Source organism: Pithys albifrons, chromosome 3, assembly GCF_047495875.1.
Source record: "Pithys albifrons albifrons isolate INPA30051 chromosome 3, PitAlb_v1, whole genome shotgun sequence".
NCBI lineage: Eukaryota > Metazoa > Chordata > Aves > Passeriformes > Thamnophilidae > Pithys > Pithys albifrons.
The window spans coordinates 60,844,724-60,864,397 of NC_092460.1; the positions used below are offsets into that span (position 1 = coordinate 60,844,724).

The 19,674-nt window shown below is 38.6% G+C and overlaps 1 protein-coding gene across 7 annotated transcripts in view; it reads left to right on the top strand.

Moving 5' to 3' along the window:
* PPFIA2 (PTPRF interacting protein alpha 2) overlaps positions 1-19,674 on the top strand; it is a 317,857-nt gene that overhangs the window by 198,572 nt on the left and 99,611 nt on the right. For all 7 annotated transcript variants that reach the window (XM_071552149.1, XM_071552142.1, XM_071552144.1 and 4 more), the window contains one exon: positions 13,541-13,705. In XM_071552149.1, the coding sequence (XP_071408250.1) occupies positions 13,541-13,705 (165 nt within the window). The remainder of the gene's footprint in view (positions 1-13,540; positions 13,706-19,674) is intronic.

Sequence of the window (19,674 nt, forward strand, 5' to 3'; positions counted from 1 at the left end):
CAGAACACACTCATGTGTAATGACACATAGTGGAACTATTCACGACACCCACTTTTGTCCTGGGTAGCACTTCTTACTACTTTTAAATGAGGAGGTTCAGTTCCAAATTGCAGTTTCTGAATTTTTTAATGCAACCTTTCCTTTTATCTCTCTGGGGTAACAGCATAAAGATACTGTTTGAAGTACCTCCTGCTTCAAGCTGAAGATCAGCAGAAAGAAATGAAAGCAACAATTCTGTCAGATTCTGTCAGTACACATTAGCCTTCTAGCTACTCTTTACATTTCCACTTATGACTAACTGGAATTATTTTCTTTACTCTAGACCCACACCTATGTCTTTCTTTATTCCCTGACAACAGCCTCATATAGTTTGCTAATCACATAAATAAACAAAACTAAAACCCAACAACAAATATCCTGATTTCCCACTCTATGCCAAGCTGCAGTAGAGAAAGACTGATGGAATTATGTTTATTGGGACCCATAAACTCCAGAACACAGCCAAAATAGCAGAGATTAAACTTTATCCCAATATTTTATCAAGGTCCTGCTCAATCCTTCTAGCAGCATTCCTAAGCAAAGTTTCCTACTGACCTTTTGCTGTTGAATACGCATTTGTACTGCCTCTGATAATTAACTTTTTCTGACATATTACAGTGTAAATATTTTCATGTCAAGAACATAGCTGGAAACTTCATCTGTCAGTACTTGAGGCAAAACAGAAAGTGCAAGAATGTGTGTATGGGTTTTGATTCCTGTGGCATTGCTGCTGTCAAACAGGTTCTCTCTGGAAAACCATTGCACAGGGGATATTGTCTAGGAAGAATGATCACCTATAACATGTGTCACATGAAAAGGAGGGACAGAAATGCAAAGATTTCTTGTCCCACTTGTATTAATACAAAATTATTAGCCATAAGCGCCCTCAGAATATTGAAGTTGTATAAACCCAATACTGTCTGCTTAACACTGGACAGAACACAGATTGGACATGTGATCAACACTCTTGTGAGGACCACACTTTTAGCCAGGGGGAACTTTCTTTATCAAGATATTAACTATAAGCATCCCCAGAACATCAAAGCTTTATAACCCAAATCAGACTGTCTGCATCTCACCAAAAGAGACAACACTGGACAGCACACTGCCTGGAAAGGTCTTTGACAGTCTGTTTATGAGACCACACTTAATAGTATGAAAATAAATTTCTCTATATCAGCTCCCACAATAACTTTTATTGATACAAGTACATGACAATGACTATATGGCTTGCTTAGCTGATGACATTTAACTGCATGATTGTATTTAATTGATGACAAAAAAAAAAGAAACCAGCACAAAACGCATTCTACAGGCAACTCCACAGTAAACCCCCCATGACCAACTTAACTAATCAGTGGAAAACTACTAACCAGAAACACAACAGCTCAACACCACATTTAAACACACTCGGTAACCCAAAGTAAAAGCAAAAGAAGAATACAGCCACTTCCCACCAACATGTATGTACCCAGTGAGTTATAGCAAAGTATAATTAGTAAGGCATAGGAAAACAGAATAAGAATTGGTTGCTCAACTCTGCAGTGTCCAATGGGGTGGAGGGAGACAGGATAGCTTGTAGGTTGTCCTCCCAGAGATGGTGGAAGTTTTCTCCCCCATTTTTGTTCATATCCAATCTCTTTTTATACCTTTTTTCTTTAAGTAGGTTGAATGATTATAGTCAATATTTTGAGGGTGATAGACAGATGTTTGAGGGGTGGCTCCCAGGGCGCCAACAGGGTGTGGCAAAGAAGGGCCATGTCATTTCCATAACCCTCCATTCTTCAGTAATCCCATCAATATGACTTGAGCACTTTCAGGGAGCCACTGGAGTCTCTTTGTCCCTTGACAGTGGTTCCTGAGAGCATCCCTCCAGGGGCTGCAGTTTTCCCCTTAAACCATCAAGAGGTTATCAGGGCTATTACCCCACAGCATGTGGAAAGAGAGCATCTTTTCTGAAGCTGGGAAAAAAAGTCCATGTGATCTAGCATATTATTTAATGAAGATTATAAAGTAGCACTACTTCAGCTGTGCTAAATCTAAATTAAAATTAAAAGATTCTTTTTTGTCCCAATCTGTATTCTTTAAAAATAGAAAATTGTGTAGGATTAACTTATTGATTCAGAATATTATTATGAAGAAACTTGGAGGTTGGTTTGCCAGCTGAAAAAAAATCTCTTACAATACCGATATAGATTAAATCTGCTTGTGGTTTTTTCCTTAAAACAACAAAAAGGAACTGAACACAAACATGCTTTTTGAATACAGCATAAATTTTTACTTAAATTGGTCTGAAGTATTTTAATTCTAGCTATTTAGAAACAAGCAAAACTAAACATGTGCTCATGAATTAACCAGCAGTTAACAAAGACAATGTGAAGATCTTTCTTTTGCTTCATACTTTAGGAGCTGAAGCCCTTATTGAAATGAACAGTAGTGACTTATATCTGATTTAAGTTACATTTTGTTTCCTCAATTCCTTATTGAATGATTTACAAAACATCTTCAATTATGCACTGCAGGCTCATAATACCCATAGATCAGAACTTAACCCTATATTTTATGATTCAAACTCCTTTCTACTGTGTTGGGAAACTTTAAGAATATGTAGCAGGGTGGGTTCTACAGTTGCTGGGAAAAGTGAGGCAGAGCACCATAGAGAGTTCAGAAAACAGTATCTTTATTAATAGGAGTGACTGAATAGCAGGAACCCAAAGAGAAGGGAGAGAGAAAGAGGGAGGCTAAAGCACTAAGCTCATACATGAATACACCCCAGTCACCAGAGTTACTCACGTAAGGTTGTCTTACCAACTCAGAACACTTCCCCAGAGACAGAGCCTGCATCTTCTAAGCATTGGCAGACAGCAGGCATCACTGCTATCTTTCTGGGGAAAGAACCACCAACGCCAAGAGCACAAGCCCTCTCACCTTTTCTTATTGAGCCTCTTGGAGATGTCTGCCTGGGGAGGAGAGGCCAACACCCCCCAGGAAAAGGTTGCAGACCCTGCTGCTCTCTTTCTCTCTCTCTCATTGCTTCCCCACACCCCCTGCCCCTTCCTCCGCCCTCCTCCCAAGGCTGTCCAACCAATAGGAGAGACTCAAGTAACTTTAGTTTATGCAAAGTCTGTCTTCAAGGACGAAGCCTTCACTGTATCAGCTTTTGTTGCCTAGAACTTGGCAGGAAAAGGATAAATCTTTTCACAGGTGGTACTGGCAAAAACACAGACCAAAATGTCAACAGTTTGAATTCCCGACACAGAATATCTTTGAAAGTATGGTTTTAACCACTTTGTTTATCTCATTTTCTAATAGGCCCTTTTAATTACATCAGTTTGATAGGTGCTGAAACTAGGCACTCTATTTTAGTTTTCTTACAGTTTAAAAGCACTGTACACATGAAAATAAGTACAACTGTCTCCTGAAATTCTGAAAGTGCTAAAGCATTATTTCAATACTATGTGACAGTAAATGTCATTATTTTTGACTCAATTTAATTAAGTATCCTCTAGATTGATGGGTTTCTTCTTTCAAGTAAAGAACTGTCACAGAAGCTAGTGTGACAATAGATAGTAATAGATAGTAAATGTAATACATAGTTAATCAAAAACTGTGTTTTCAGGTAATCTGTGTAGTCTAATAGTTACTATATTTGTATTCATTATTCTTATAAAAACCTTTTCTTTTTTTATTACTTTGTATCATTATCCTGATTATTACATTTTCACTCATACCTTTGTTTCACATATATATGATTTCATTAAGGTTTTACTTTGCTAGGATTTTACTTTCTGTGCAGAAGGACAGACATGGCACATAATGCTGTAGTTAGGCTGTAACTGCTTTTTCAAAGATTTTCACCATTAATTTAGTAGTATAGCTATTGAAGGTCACACCAGCTGACCACAGGTGCAAAGTGGTTTCCACCACTGTGGAACTATGCTGAAGAAAATCACTGATTTTGTGACTGGGTATATACATAATCTTCAACCCCATGTCTGCTTATTTTACTTGTCTTCTTTGCTTACACTAGAGATGGAGATTCACTGAGCAATGTTCATTCTAAATATAGACTGAAAGGAAATTCAGTTTTGCCTGGGCTGATGAGAAATTCTAAGCTGGACCTAAAAAGAGAATTGTCTTCTTAGTGGGTTTCCCCATTCCTCCAATGAATCCCTTAAGACAAGTCTGTCTCATTTTAGTCAATGCCCTGTCTTTGTTTTTTCACAGTATCCCATTATTTATGATTCTCCTTTTCTTTCCATTACCATCTGATGATTCTTTAATTTCTGAATTTATTATCCTGCTGTAAACTTTTATTTTACAAATTGATTTGCTGAAAATAAAGGAAGTTAAAATATTTTATATTGTTTAAAATCCATGTCTGTAATAGTGTGAACTGTACTGAGTCACACTAGTATCAACTTACTGAGTAACCATTCCTAAAAAAGAATGTTTTAACTTCTTTCATTTTCCATATGTAAATCAGTGTCCAGGTAGTCATGATGGTATGGTATAGTATAGCAGAGTAGGTGATAATCTTCACTGATGTAGTTTATACCATTAAATTTAACCATGCATTTCCATTTCATAGAAATCAATCATTTCCATAAGTGCTTTGTAAGTGATTTGGGAAACACAGGAAGATGGGTATATTCTAACAATTTTCTCTTTTCTTGTTGATTTAGTTGTAATTAAAATCTTAGAGATGCTTCATTCCCTCACAGAATATCCATTAGAGCATTTTTCAGTCTTCAAATGATTCTTTTTATTCATTTTTTTATGCTTATAAAAAAATCTAGAGCCCCAGAAACCATCCCACTTATGTAAGATAAAACTATCAGCATGACATCTTGAGCATACTAAAATTTGCCCAACATAAGAGTAAAACTCACTTGTCAGATTATTTCATAATTCATTGTCAAGCTTATGCTTTCCAGTAGGAAAAGCATAGCAATGATGCGTGGGTGATTCTGTCCTACCTGCTGCTGTTGATCTTCATCTTCTTTTCTCTGCAAGCTGCCTGTCCCTCTGAGTGCTTGACAACTGTAACAGCTTGACACAGCATGAGGGAGCAGGAAATGCTCAGCAGCCCATGATCACTATTAATGCCAGAGTTTAATTGCAACATACTGAAATCCCTAAAGCTGTTTCTAACAATTCTTTTGTAGTTTAAATGAACTACCAGTATTGTTTCAATGTTATTTTGACATGAAGTCTTGTGGTGTTCTCATAAATATTTGGAATATTAATTCCTGAATTACATATGGGGCAGAAAGTTCTCAACATGCCCACAAGTTGTTTTGATTTCTTTCAGTCGTTAAACATTGCATGGACACACTATCATTTTCAATGTTCACTTTGTTTTGTTTATATATCCCTTCCCCTATGCACTGGTTTAAAGGTAAACCGGCAGGAGGAACTAACCCAGCAAAAAAGAGACCATAAATCAGAGTTACAATTTAATAAAAATATTACAATAAATATAATGGCACAAAGACAAATTGGTTTTAACCCACAAAACCCAGAAGTATGACCCAGCACCCTGGGGCACAAACACAATGGTGTTTGTTAGCTTCTGTGCTGAGCCCCACGTGCGTCCCCTGAGTCCAAAGTAAAAGGAAGTGAGAAACCTGTTGGTACAGATGACAGTCACAGTCTGGTCGAGTGTGGTGGTCTCCTGTCGAGGTTCTGGTCCTGCTCTGGATCCGATGAGTGGTTCACCAAGTCCCAAAATCCCCAAGATTATAACCCCTCAGGTCCAGGTGGGACTGTCCAGTACCTTCCCCAGGGTGGGAAATTGCAAAATAAGTGATCTCACTCTCTGGGTCATGTGGTATTTTTGGAATTACTGATGACCCATTAGCAGACATGACCCCTCAGCCTGGGTGTGGAGGTGCTAACAACTTCCTGGAGGGGAGTTATCACAGCTGTTATCTCACAGGCTTCTTTCACACGCAGCTTACATCCTGAGGGTGTGTCCTAGGCAGCTGCTGCAAATGATCCATTGTTAACAGTTCATGGAAAATGGTATAGAGGGTTTAGAATACACAGCTTTGGTCACACCCACACAGTGATAAGCTTGCTGAACTAGGATAGCCTATCATTGTAGCAGTGAGATGTTTCATAGTTCCACAAGTATAGGTAACATTTGCTCATTTCAGGGAAGTGGAGAAAATCTATTACCCTTTTTTAAAAAATAATTGTAGCTGGGGCAAATTTGAATGAAACAGCAGTATCGTTGCAGGGCTACAAAGCTACAAAGGGGTCTGGAGCATAAGTCTTATTAGAAGTGACTGAGGGAGCTGGGGGTGTTTAGCCTGGAGACAAGGAATTTCAGGGTGTCCTTGTTGCTCTGCACAACTGTATGACAGGAGGCTGAATCCAAGAGGTGTTGGCCTCTTCTCACAGGTAACAACTGATTGGATGAGAGGAAATGCCCTCAAGTTGCATCAAGACAGGTTTGGGTTGGTTATTAGGGAAAAATTCTTCACCAAAAGGCATATCAAGCATTGGAACAGGCTTCCCAGGGAAGTGGTGGTCACCATCCCTGGAGGTGTTTAGTAGATGTGTAGATGTGGCACTTCGGGACATGGTTTGGTGGAGAATTTGGCAGTGCTGGATTAGCATTTGGGCTTAATGATCTTGGAGGTCTTTTCCAGCCTAAACAATTCTATGATTCTGTGACTAACATTTCAACAGAGCAGAGGACAAGGATTTGCCGTCAGGTTCTCAGTCACAGATGTTCTAACCTGTGGAGTTTTTCTCCCTTTCAGTATGACTGGGAGTAATGTTGCACTAATAGACCTGGTTAACAGTATTTCCTGATCAGCTCATGTTGCTACAAGCAGTGCTCACAGAATTTACAGAGAAATAAAGTTGAGTTTTGTTGAAAATCAAAAATAAGAATTTTTTTCAAGCCAGAAACCTCTATTACCATGCCTTCTGTGAACATTCTCAGGCGTGATGGTAAGGAAAGTTCCAGTGTTCAGATGTAGTTTCCAGAAGAATGAGTGACTGCAGGCAGAGTAGCTTGAGTAAATAAGAGCAAAAAGGAAAAGTGTGAATGTTCACAAGTACTGTGGTAGTTCTCCATGACTTTTTTGACCCTTAGCTGTGGCATCTCACTCTCTGTCTTTATACAGAGAAATAGGCAGCACAGTATTTTGCACTTGATTTATTTCACAACTATGAAATGTATGCAGACATTGGAATATGTTTCTTTCCCTCTGAAATGGCAGGTCTAAGCTAAAGGCAAATGTGGCTTTTGTGTATCTTAAATGGATTACTGTCATTGGTTTAGTATTATGTATTATGCATGTTCTAATACAGCAGTAACTTAACCTAAAGTTAGATACGTTATCTGCAGCTCTGCAAAGGACTAGCGTTCTGCACTGTTCATCTTAAATAGCAAACTCCTCCACAATCACCACATTAGAAATTCTGAGTTCCCATCATCTGTATTTATCTTATATTTAAAAACTTGTTTAACTTGTTTCTTCATCACTCTCTTCGTTCTCCATTCTGCTTTTCCTTAGTAGAGATCTTGTCTTTCTTCTGTCCATCCTAACTTCAAGTTCCCTGTTGGGGTTGTCTGTCTACACCAGTTCAAAATGAGGTTCTGGATGTATATTAGGTATTTAAATTTTAATTTGTGCTATAGGTTATACGTAATTCCTTCTGTCATGAAAGATTTTCCATGTTGAGAATTCCATGTTGCCATCATTTGGACGGAATACTGTAATGGGTGGTTACACTCTTCAGAAGAGATAGGTGAGGTAGGAGAGGTGGAGAGGTGGCTTTGTATGTTAGAGAGTCTCTTGACTCTGTAGAACTTGAGGTTAGTGACAATATGGTTGAGTGCCTATGGGTAAGAATCAGGGGAAAGGCCAACAAGGCAGACATCCTGGTAGGAGTCTGTTGTGGAGCACCCAACCAGGATGAAGAGGTGGATGAATTATTCTATGAGCAGCTGGTGAATGTTTTGAAATCACCAGCCCTTGCTCTTGTGGCTGATTTTAACCTGCTGGGTGTGTGCTGGGAACTCAGCACAGCAGAGAAGAGACAGTCTAAGAGGTTCTTGGAGTGTATGGAGGATAACTTCCCGTTGCAGCTGATAAATGAAGCTACCAGCAGTGGTGCCCTGATAGACCTGCTGTTTACAGAGAAGGGCTGGTGGGAATTGTGATGGTCAGAGGCCATCTGGAGTACAGTGACCATGAAATGATAGAGTTTTCAATACTTAGTGGAGCAAGGAGAGGCACCAACTAAACCTCTTCCCTGCATTTCCAAAGGGCAGACTTCAGCCTGTTCAGGATGCTGATTCAGAGAGTACCATGGGAAACAGGTTTTAAAAACAAAGGGATCCAGGAAGGATGGACATACTTCAAGAAAGAAATCTTGAAGGGGCAGGAGCAGGCTATCCCCATGTGCTGAAAGATGAGTTGGTGGGAAAGACAACTGGTCTGGCCGGGCAGGAAGCTTTTGCAGGAATTTAGGGGGGGAAAGAGAGTTTATCACCTTTGCAAAAAAAGGGCAGACAACTCATGAAGTGTTTAAGGACGTTGTTCAGTCATGTAGAAAGAAAATTAGAGAAGTAAGCACAATTAGAACTTAATGTGGCCACTTCTGTTAAGGGTAACAAAAAGTGGTTTTATAGCCAAAGGAGAGCCAAGAAAAGCCTCCATTCTTTGTTTGACAAGAGGGGGAACATCGTCATCAAAGACAAGGAAAAGGCTGAGGTACTTAACACCTTCTTTGCCTCAGTTTTCAACAATAAGACAATTCATCCTCAGGACAACTTGCCTTCTGCACTGGTAAGGGAGGGGAAGCCGAATAACCTCCCTGTAATCTAGAAGGAAGCAGTTAGGAGCCTGCTGAGCCACTTAGATGCTCACAGCTCTATGGGACCAGATGGGACCCATCCTAGAGTGATGAGGGAGCTGGCAGAGGAGCTCATCAAGCCACTGTCCATCATTTATCAGCAGTCTTGGCTCACCAGGGAGATCCCAGATGACTGTAAGTTGCCTGATGCGACACCCATCCACAAGAAGGACCAGAAGAAAGATCCAGAAAACTATAGGAGGGTCAGCTTGACCTCAGTGCCTGGCACAGTTATGGAGCAGATCATCATGGGTGTGATCACGTGGCACCTACAGGACAGACAAGGCAGATCACAGCTTAGACAGGCGCACTCTCTGCTGGGTTAAGAGTTGGCTGGATGGCCAGGCCCAGAGAGTGGTGGTGAACGGTGCTGTGTCTGGCTCACAGCTGGTCACCAGTGGTGTCCCCCAGGGGTCAGTGTTGGGCCCAGTCCTGTGTAATATCTTTACTGATGATCTAGGTGAGGGCACTGAGTCTACCATTAGCAAATTTGTAGATGACACCAAGTTGGAGGGGGGGGGGAGTGTCGATCTGTGGAAAGGCAAGAGGGCTCTGCAGAGGGACTTGGACAGGCTGGACAGATGGATTGAATGCAACAGGATAGGTTCAACAAGGCCAAGTGCCAGGTCCTGCACTTTGGCCACAACAACACCGTGCAGCACTATAGTCTGGGCACAGAGTGGCTGGAGAGTTACCAGGCGGAACAGGACCTGGGGGTTCTGATTCACAGGACATTGAACATGAGCCAGCAGTGTGCCCAGGTGGCCAAGAAGGCCAGTGACATCCTGGCCTGTATCAGGAGTAGTGTGGCCAGCAGGATGTGGGAAGTGATTCTTCCCCTGTACTTGGCACTGGTGAGGCCAGATCTCGAGTGCTGTGTCCAGTTCTCAGCCTCTCAATTTAGGAAAGATATTGAGGTTCTGGAGTGTGTCCAAAGAAGGGCAGTGGAGTTGATGAAGGGACTGGAGCACAAGTGCTATGTGGAGCATCTGAGGATGCTGGGGTTGTTGAGCCTGGATGAGAGGAGGCTCAGGAGAGACCTTATTGCTCTCTACAATTTCTTGCCTCAAAGGAAGTTGGAGCCAGGTGAGGGTCAGTCTCTTCCCCCAGGCAACCAGCAATAGGTGAGGGTCAGTCTCTTCCCCCAGGCAACCAGCAACAGGACAAGAGGGCACAATCTTAAGCCATACCAGGGGAGGTTTAGGTTGGACATTAGGAAGAAGAGAGAGAGTGATTTGGCATTGGAATGGGTTGCCCAGGAAGCTGCTGGAGTCACCATCCCAGCAGGTATTTAAAAAGAGACTGGATGTGGCACTTAGTGCCATGGTCTAGTTGACAAGGTGGTGTTGACAAGGTCAAAGGTTGGACTTGGTGGTCTCAGAGATCTTTTCCAACCTAGCTGATTCTGTGATTTTCTGATTTTTCCTCTCTCCTAAACCAGATTTTCTCATTTTCCCTTCCAAATAATACTTGCATACAGGCTCTCAGAATTCTCTGATCATCGCAGCATTTGTCTGGGACATAAGTAATTTAGAGTAATAGGGAACCAAATAGGATAAGTTTGCTCAGTTAGACTGAAAAAAAAAAGTTGCCAAGGTTTTCTTATCTGTACTGGTTTAGTGGGTGTCAGTTTGAGCATTAGGCAACTACAGATCTAAAGTAAACAATTTTCAGCGGAGAGAAAGGACTTCACCAACAAGCTTATGAAGTTTATAGTGAAGACATTTTATTTCACACAGCACATGGTTTATATAGGGTTAGAGATACATCTTATTGGCTAAAAAGCTCTCACCCCAACACCCTAGAACTTCTAATTGGTTAAAAGCCTATCTCTCACAAGTCCAGTGTTTGTATTATCTCATCCCGATGTTTTGAGGTCCATGTCCGGAGATCACGAAGGCAGTTGAGACGTTCTCATGAAAACATTTGCAAGGAGTGACCATCGCCTAACGGACAAACAGAAGGTGTGTGTCCTTGCAAGCTGAAATATCTGCATGATTCTTACGGAGCTGAAGCAGTTTGGATTGCTCAGAAATTCACTTTTTGCAAGCAATCTCACAACACAGATCTATGGAAGGAATGGCCATACTGAAAACTCAACAGTGAATCACTATTTACCCTTTTTTTCCCAGTTTCTCCAGGAATTCTTAGCCTTTTGACTGGATTTAGCCTGATCCAGAGGTAGCTGTGATGCACTGAAAAGTTTCTGCATAAAGAGAACACGGCAGGATGCGCCAGACTCTAATGGGATCAGACAGGAAGTAGGAATAATTGTGGAGAAATCTGAGCTCGCAGCATAGATTAGAATCAGATTCTAGCTACCTTAAGGCTATGGAGTGGGGCAGAATTAGGCTGCAAAGAAAACAAACTGTTGCAGTCTCACTTTCAAGAGATATGGCAGAGAGTAAAGTGCAGAATTATAAGTGAGCTATTGACTTACTTTCCTTCAGATCTCTCCAAGATAAACTAGGTGGCCTAGAAAAATCATGAAGATGTAAGAATTTAGACCAAAATTTAGAAATTCAATTCTATTCATGATAAAAAACTATGTATGTAAGTAGTCTATGAACGGAAATACTCTGTAAATATTTGGATGCTATTCTGATCTTATTTAAGATACAAACCTCCCAGAGCTCCATACCAAATTCCTGATGTCTCTGTCATTAAGAGGTCTCTTCAAATTTGCGTGTTACTTTGGACTGCCTTAGTAATTAAAAATCTATCTGTATCTGCTGTCAGAGCTTGTGAATTTCCTGCTCATTTGCTTTTGATAAGTACAAGCCACCACTTGGATTCAGGAGTGTAGAAATACCCTCCTTTTTAACTGCAGGGTGTCATTGCAATTCTTAATGTATTAACCTTGTTTGCATATGCATTCACAGTTGTCCCGGGTTGAGCTGACAAAATGCCAGCTGTCCAGGACAGAGTGAAAAGGGTTCCTCCTCCCCCCAACCAGCTAAGGGAAAAAGAGGGAGAGGAAAAGAAACCCTCAAAGCAGGTTTATGCTGAAACTAACTACATGTATTTATACAGAAAAGAGATTAGGAGAAAACTACAATATAACACACACTTACACAAGTTATGTATAACAAGAAATAACTTCCCACTTCCCAGTAAACACAAATTCTACCATTTTAACTACAAATCATTCTAGAGAAGTCAATTCTTCAGAGCCAGACTTAAGCAGAGAGAAAAGCTAAGAACAAACATTTTACTTACCTAAGATAACATGATGGTAAGCCAGTGCTCCGGGCTTGGGCCTCCCCATCCCTCCTGGGACAGCAGAGTGTCTTGCTGGGACCACAGCTGTGAAGCAACTGCCTAAGCCACACCTACACACCAGCTCTTACCCCTTTTGAGATGATGCAATATGGTATGGAATACAATATTATTGGCTAGAAGAAGTCAGCTGTTAGCTAGCTCAGCCCAGCTCAAGTCAGCTGACAAATTCAGGCCTGGCTGAACTTCAAAACTTAAATTTAGGCCCCCCTGGCCAAACCCATAACAACGGATTTTATGAATAATACAGTTATTGTAACATAATAACAAGGTGCAAGTCCAGACACAAGAACCATGTTTGAAGCAAAGATGACACCAAATGCTATTCTTTCCTGACTTAATATAAATATATTACAGCTCCAATAGGTTTGCACTCTAGTTTTGCCATCTATTAATTCATGTAACACTAAAGGCCAATATGTGACTGTGAATAATTATGGATTACAGATAAATACATATGTTTACTGATAGTAGCTATATTAAGAACCACATCAAAGGAGAAAAAATAAACAATTGTCCATGTAACTGTCAAATTTCCAGTTCAATGACTTAGATATTTAACATGCATTACGATTCATTAGTTTAGCTACCTTGATTTAACCTTACAGCTAACCAATTCTCTTTTATGTTCAAGCAGTGAGAACAGCAATGGGAGCCCTATGAAAGTAAAGACAAATGCGGAATTTTCTATACAACATCAACATACCATTTTATTTTTTCATTTAACCTCAGAGGAATAATGAAAAATAATTATAGTGTATTTCTACAATATGTTGTTTGCAGGTTATTTAATGAATATTCATGGCCTATTCTGATTTCCTTCGTGTTTGTGGTACAATAGAGACAATGAACATTTTAGAGTACGTACTCATGACAAGCACCATTAGTTGTGGTTTTTCAAATTAATAGCCTTAAAAATCTAATAAAATATACTGTTCAACTTTTAATATTTTGTTAAATGGCTTCCAATATAAATTGAAAACATATTACAGTTGGGCTGAATTAAATATAAACTTATTTAATATTTTTACATCATTTTTTAGGCTGGCATTGGTTGCTATTTGATTGTCAATGTTCATCAATTACTATCACAAATAATATTATAAATATATAATTAATTGAGTTAAATAGTGACCCTACACTGAGCTATTTTTTAAGTGAAATCATGAGTAATTTTCTATTTTTCCATTTATTCTATCTGATTTAGAAACATGAAATGTCAGTTGTTTCAACAGTCTTTCCTACAGTGAGGTTATCATTTGTTATCATGTGCTTTGTAGTTAGAATTTACATGGTATTTAAGTGCACAAAACTAAATAACCTTTTATATCAAATCCAATAGCTGTTACTGGAGCATTTGGAGTGCCTTGTCTCAAGACACGAAAGGTCACTGAGGATGACAGTGGTGAAACGGCAAGCACAGTCCCCCTCAGGTGTTTCCAGTGAAGTTGAGGTCCTCAAAGCTCTGAAATCTCTCTTTGAGCACCACAAGGCTTTGGATGAAAAGGTACAGTATGGAATAAAAGCTTATTACAAACACTCTTTGACTTAGCCATGCCTCAAAGTGGAGTAGAGCAACAGTCATTGTTTATTTACTACTTGGAATATGTCCTGTACTTACAGCATTTATGCATGTTCAAGGGGATCAATAAGAATGTATGACCAATAGCTGTCATACACTTCAGGTCCCTTTATCTTTTATAGACAATAGCAATAACTTCTCAAAATAAGCAAATCTCGCACATACTACACATAATTCTCCAAAACTTCAGAGATCTTTTTACCTTTCACTACATAAACACAGTGTTCCCTGTACAAGTCGCATAACCTAACATACGTAGAAGACCCTTTGTTATCAGAGGTAATTAAGGGCCTGCAGAATCAAGATAAAAACTAGTGATAACTGCAAGTCATGCTAATTAAGGCAGTCTTTCCACTCAGTTTCTCATGTGCCCTGTGCTGGAAAAATGCCCTTTTGTGTGAATGAAACTTTGTCCAACTATGAATTATCACCTTGAGTATTGTATATGTGAATTCAGAAATCTAGTTCATATCCAGAGAAAAATATGTTTAGAAAGTGATATATCTGAATTAGATAAGTGCCTCAAAACTCCACATGCAGGGAGCACATGAGAACTGTAGCTCATGAGCAAGGAACCTCTTTCCTTCTGGGGTCTGTTTTGGCTGATTTGTTCATTGCAGCAGCTGAGTTGTTTCTCTGTTTGAGATGGTTGGGTAAACAGGGATGACATTGTGCAGCACAGCATCTGAAACCACTGACTGTGCAAATGAACTGTGTTATACAGGACCAGTTTAATGGTCTCACAGGAATGAATTTAACTTTTTTAAGCTCAGAAATATACTCAGAAATTTTACTATATTTAAGAAACTGTTATTAAAAGAGACAGAGTTATGAAAAGCGTTGCTGTAGTTACATAATAATATTTATTTATCGTAGGGAATAAAGGGGTGAGGCACTGTGCGTTCTGACTCATGCTGTGTTGAGTACCAGGTTCAAAGTTAAAGAACTTAGACAAAACCAAAACTTATTATGTTTAGGTGTATAGTTTTTTTATATGTTCTACTCAGGTATCATGAAAACCTCCTTAAAAAATCTAGAAAAGGGAATATAATAACTTCTAGCCACTGAAGGCAATTATAATAAGCTTTTGGATGATATTAAGATTTAAAAAATCCTGCATTATTAAAAAGATCTTTTGAGGATTGATGGGGTTTATGATCAGATCTTTGATCTTTTTTCCAGCACTTTAAATATTGATAAAACTCAAGTAAGAAGTTCTCCAGCTTTTATACTTTTTGACATTGTGTCAGATAAATATAATAAAAACTGAAGTTGAAAGAGATTCTGATTATTCAGAATTTATGTACCTTTTATACATTTTATTTTGTGAATGTTTTAGTGTTTAGGTACTATGCATTTTATTGTACATCCCACTTTGAAAATTTCTGTACATTCAGATTGAAGATAAATGTCATATTTTGACCTATATTATTGAAAATTCAGATTTTTTTTTAATGTCACATGTTAAAAATCAGTATTCAAAACATTAAAAAATTTTGAAATGACACAGGTACACATCTTATGTATATAATGGGTTCCCAGTGGTAATGATAATTATCAGTGTAGAAAAATCAACCATCTGTAGTCATAGTAACAGGAGATTTGTTACATTATAAAACAAGTTTTAAAATTGATTGGTCAAAATTTCTGTTTCTTACCTGCTATTCACCCATATTTTTAACCTTTTTTATTTTGATACAATAAATCATGTTTTTATTATAAACCATTCCAAGATCAATCAAGGGAATAGTTTAATAAATTATTTTTAGAAGTTGTTCTAAACCTAGCACATATTATTTTCAAGTGCAAGTCCAGTATAAAATAATGTTTTTATGTTACCATGTCTCCAGAATAATTGGATCAAAGATATTCTATATATCATCCAGATATCTGAAAATATAATGCTTTCCCAGTGTACCACACATTGGCAGCATTATTGTGATTTTTATTTAAAAATAAGGTAAGTAAAAAGGACTGCATACACTGAAATGTGCTAAATTTTTTTTTACGGCATGTGAGTCATATATTTTGCATGGTGAAAGAAAAATTACGTAAGTTAGATTCATTTCAAACTCTTCAGAAATAAGATATCAATCCACCTATAAAGCTTGATTGAAGTTATTCAGGGACTAGTAGAATAGTGTGGGTTGGACCTCCTAGGAGACATCTGGCCCAACCTCCTGCTCAAAGCAGAGCCAACTGTTTCAGATCACTCAGGGTCCTGTCCTGTCAGTTTCTGGATATCTCTAGGCAGAAAACCTGTTGTGGTGTTTCACCACCTTCATTACATTTTTTTCTTAGGATACCTATCCTGGAATTTCTATTGCTGAGTCTAGCATGTGTTCTCTCTTGTCCTGTCCCTCTGCATCTGGAAGACAAAGCTGGCTTTGTTTCCTTCACATCTTCTGGTTAGCTAGTTGTAGACAGCAATAAGGTTTCCCATGAGCCTTCCCTTCCACCCTTTGGCCAGACCCAGTTCTCTCAGTCTCTTTCATATGCCATGTGCTCCAGCCCATGACCAACTTGGTGGCTTTCATTGAAGTCTGTCAGTGCCTTTCTTATACTGGGGAGCCTAAAACCAGATGCAGCCTCAGAAGTCTGAAGGAGAATAATCATTTCTCCCAGTCCACTGACCAAACTCTGTGCTGGTCTTATTCACCCTTAGATCTTTTCTACAAAACTTCTTTCTCTTCCCCAATTCTGTCCCATTCCATGGAGTGTGAACTTTGTGTCACTGGACTTTGTGTAAAACCTCTGTGCCTTTTTTTTCATATAATGAAAAGTTGTGCAGCTAATATACGATAGCACTATGAAATATTTTGAGATACTATACATGAAGGTACATGGAATAGTTTATAAAATAGCAAATGAAGACAACATTTACTAGATGTCATTAGAGTAGAATAAAAAATAGAAGCCCAGATTAACTTCATGGTTAGAATAGAGATTGGGTATAGAGTAATTCAGGAAGTACATAGTCCTTATATGCAATTCAGGAAGAACAAAACATAGAAAACTTATTACCTTATTGATGCCATTCTATAGATATAACTGTCTTTTAATATCTGTCTGAATATGTTTATTGTCCTGCAACCTTTTTTCTATTTTGCTTCAAACTTTGGGTTCAACATTTAAAATGTGCATTTGGAAAGAAGAAACTGTTGGAAGCAACTTCTTCTACAAACCCAGTTTTTTGATCAATGTTGTAAGAAAAGTGCTCGGTTGATCTTGACAGAGGAAAGCAGCTACCAGGTGTCTCAGCTAAAAGTCAAAAATTCAATGGTTCTCTTAAGATTAATTAGTGGCAGAAAAGTATACCTAATATGCTTGCAAATAAAAGCAAGCCTGTTCATGTCAACATTTCCCCTACCCTTTTATTCATTAGCAGGTAACTATGAGAGTTTTTATTCAATAGACTGCAAGTAAAAAAAAAAAGTGATTCTATTCTAGTGTGGAAGTGTTTTTTAAAAGCTCTTTATGGGCTGCAGAACTCGAGAGAATGAAGAAAAGAATTTGACAGTAAGCAAAAAAGTGGGAAGCAGTTGCTAGGAGACGGAGAAAGATGGGTGATATTTTGCACCACCAGCAGTACTAATGTGACATTGACTATGCTACATTTCAAAATTATGTGTTTGTATTTAAAATCTAGAGAACTACCTAGTCATCTTGACGCATGTTGGATACACCCTCTAGCATGGAGAGCACATCCCTTTTCTGCTGTATCTGTGTCACTGCAGTCATAAATCACAGAATGATTGGCTTGGAGGGAATATTAAAGGTCATCTAGTTCCAACCCCCTGCCATAGCCAGGGACACCTTCCACTGGACCAGATTGCTTGGAGCCCCTCCAGGGATGGGATATCCACAACTTCTCTATGCAACCTGTTCCACTGCCTCACCACCCTCACAATAAAGAATTTCTTCCAGATATCTAATCTAAACCTTCAGTTTGAAGCCATTCCCTCTTGTGCTGTTGCTACATGCCCTTGTAAAAAGTCCCTCTCCATCTTTCTTGTGAGCTGCCTTTAGGTACTGGAAGGTAGTACAAGATTTCCCCAGAGCCTTCTATTCTCCAGGTATTTGTTATTCACTTATTTTCACTTCCAGACAGTAGAAAATAATATAATATTCTAATCACTAATTTGCATTAATTATATAAAAAATGAAACAAAAGTTATCAGATAAAAACAGTTTGCACTTGTTCTAGCTCCCTTTTTTCTAACCTAAATAGTGACCAGGAACACCACTCTTCCTCACACCTCTCAGAAACAAGAATGCTTCTGTTTGAGGTGTTTTTGCTGTAAGTATAAGTTTAAAGTGAGAATCCAATGCACAATCCTTTCCAATACATTTGTATACGGCTGAGAAATAAATTTATAATGAGAAATACAGCTGCAGCTTCTGGGCTGTAAGCCACAGCAGATTTCTTCTTCAGATCAGAGTGCTGTTATAACACAAGGAATGTGGTTTTCAGGCTTTAACATGTCTGTATAAAACCCACTAGGATTCAGTTCTACTGTGCTACAGTGTGTAAAGTTTAAGGATAATTTTTATGACTGCAGCTCCTTGTGGAGCTGCAACATACTCAGTAACGTGGCCTAGTTTGCAAATTCTAGCATCATTCAAAGTGAATGCCAGTTTTAGACATAAAGTATCTTTTTTTAAATGTGTATTCTTCTTTATAAAGCACTTAGGCTTGAATACAGGGAGGTTCCAGAAGACCTATGAAAATTTTAAGTAAAATTAGCAGTTCATTGTATTTAATTCTGATTTTCAACAACTGCTGTCATGTGAATTTTCTCTAAATCATGTTGTCCCTCAGCAGTGCTTACAACCAAAAGGACCGAAGCCAGAAAGATGACTGGAATTTTTCCATGTGTTTTTTACATCTGAGATTTTCATTGAGAAATTGTCATCTGCAAGATGCAGCTGTGGTTAGAGAGGCTGAAATCAGGCCTCTGGAAGGCAGGTCTACATCCATCACTGGTAGTGCATGGACCTTAACAGGGAACAGCTAGTGAAGGACTCAAATGGTGGTGCAAAGAGAAACAGGGTACAGAAAGGGAATTTGGGGATCCTCAGAGGGATCAGGGGAACCTCTGGGAAGGCAGAGAACATGGTAGGAGGAAAGAGAGAGGAAAGATAGGAGTGCCAGGTGGTGGACTCATTCTGCCTTGGACTTTTCATCCACAAGGATATGGAAGGCTTTGGAAGACGATAGAAGAATTGGAGAAATAATAGTTTTTCAAGACAAATATGATTTAAAAAATAGGAAAAAAAAAAGACAAGTGAATTAAGAAATAATTCTGCTATTTAAACAATTTAAATTGTTCCATTAAAGCCAGAATAATGGATGCATTATACATTTGATGTGAAGCATTTTTATGAAAAATAGAATTAGATGGAAATTATTAATAAATGAACATTAGTAAGTATAATACTTCAAATTCATTTTACAAATTCCAAGTGTGTTAGTCTTGAAAAATGGAAAAAAAAATTATATCAAATAACTGTGCTCGTAGGTTACTGCCATAAATCTTCAGCTTTATGAGGATCTTTGCCAGACCTAATGTAGTTCATTTTGGAAAACAAGCTTTGAAATTAAAAGTTTTTACATACACCTTGGATGAAAAATAGTATAAATATTTAATAAAGAGCACAAATATTTTGGGTTCCATTTCATATTTTCACTATATTCTGTTGTTTTGACATATGAAATCAGTTGAAACAATCATGAAAATTCATAGTAATTTTCAGTCTTGCCATTGCCTCTCTGAGATTGCTCAATCACTGGCACTTCAAGATGTCTTAAACTTTATTTACTTCATACAAGGAACAGGCAGTTAATTACTGCAGTTCAGCTATTGATTAGACAGTCACACCCTATAGGAAAT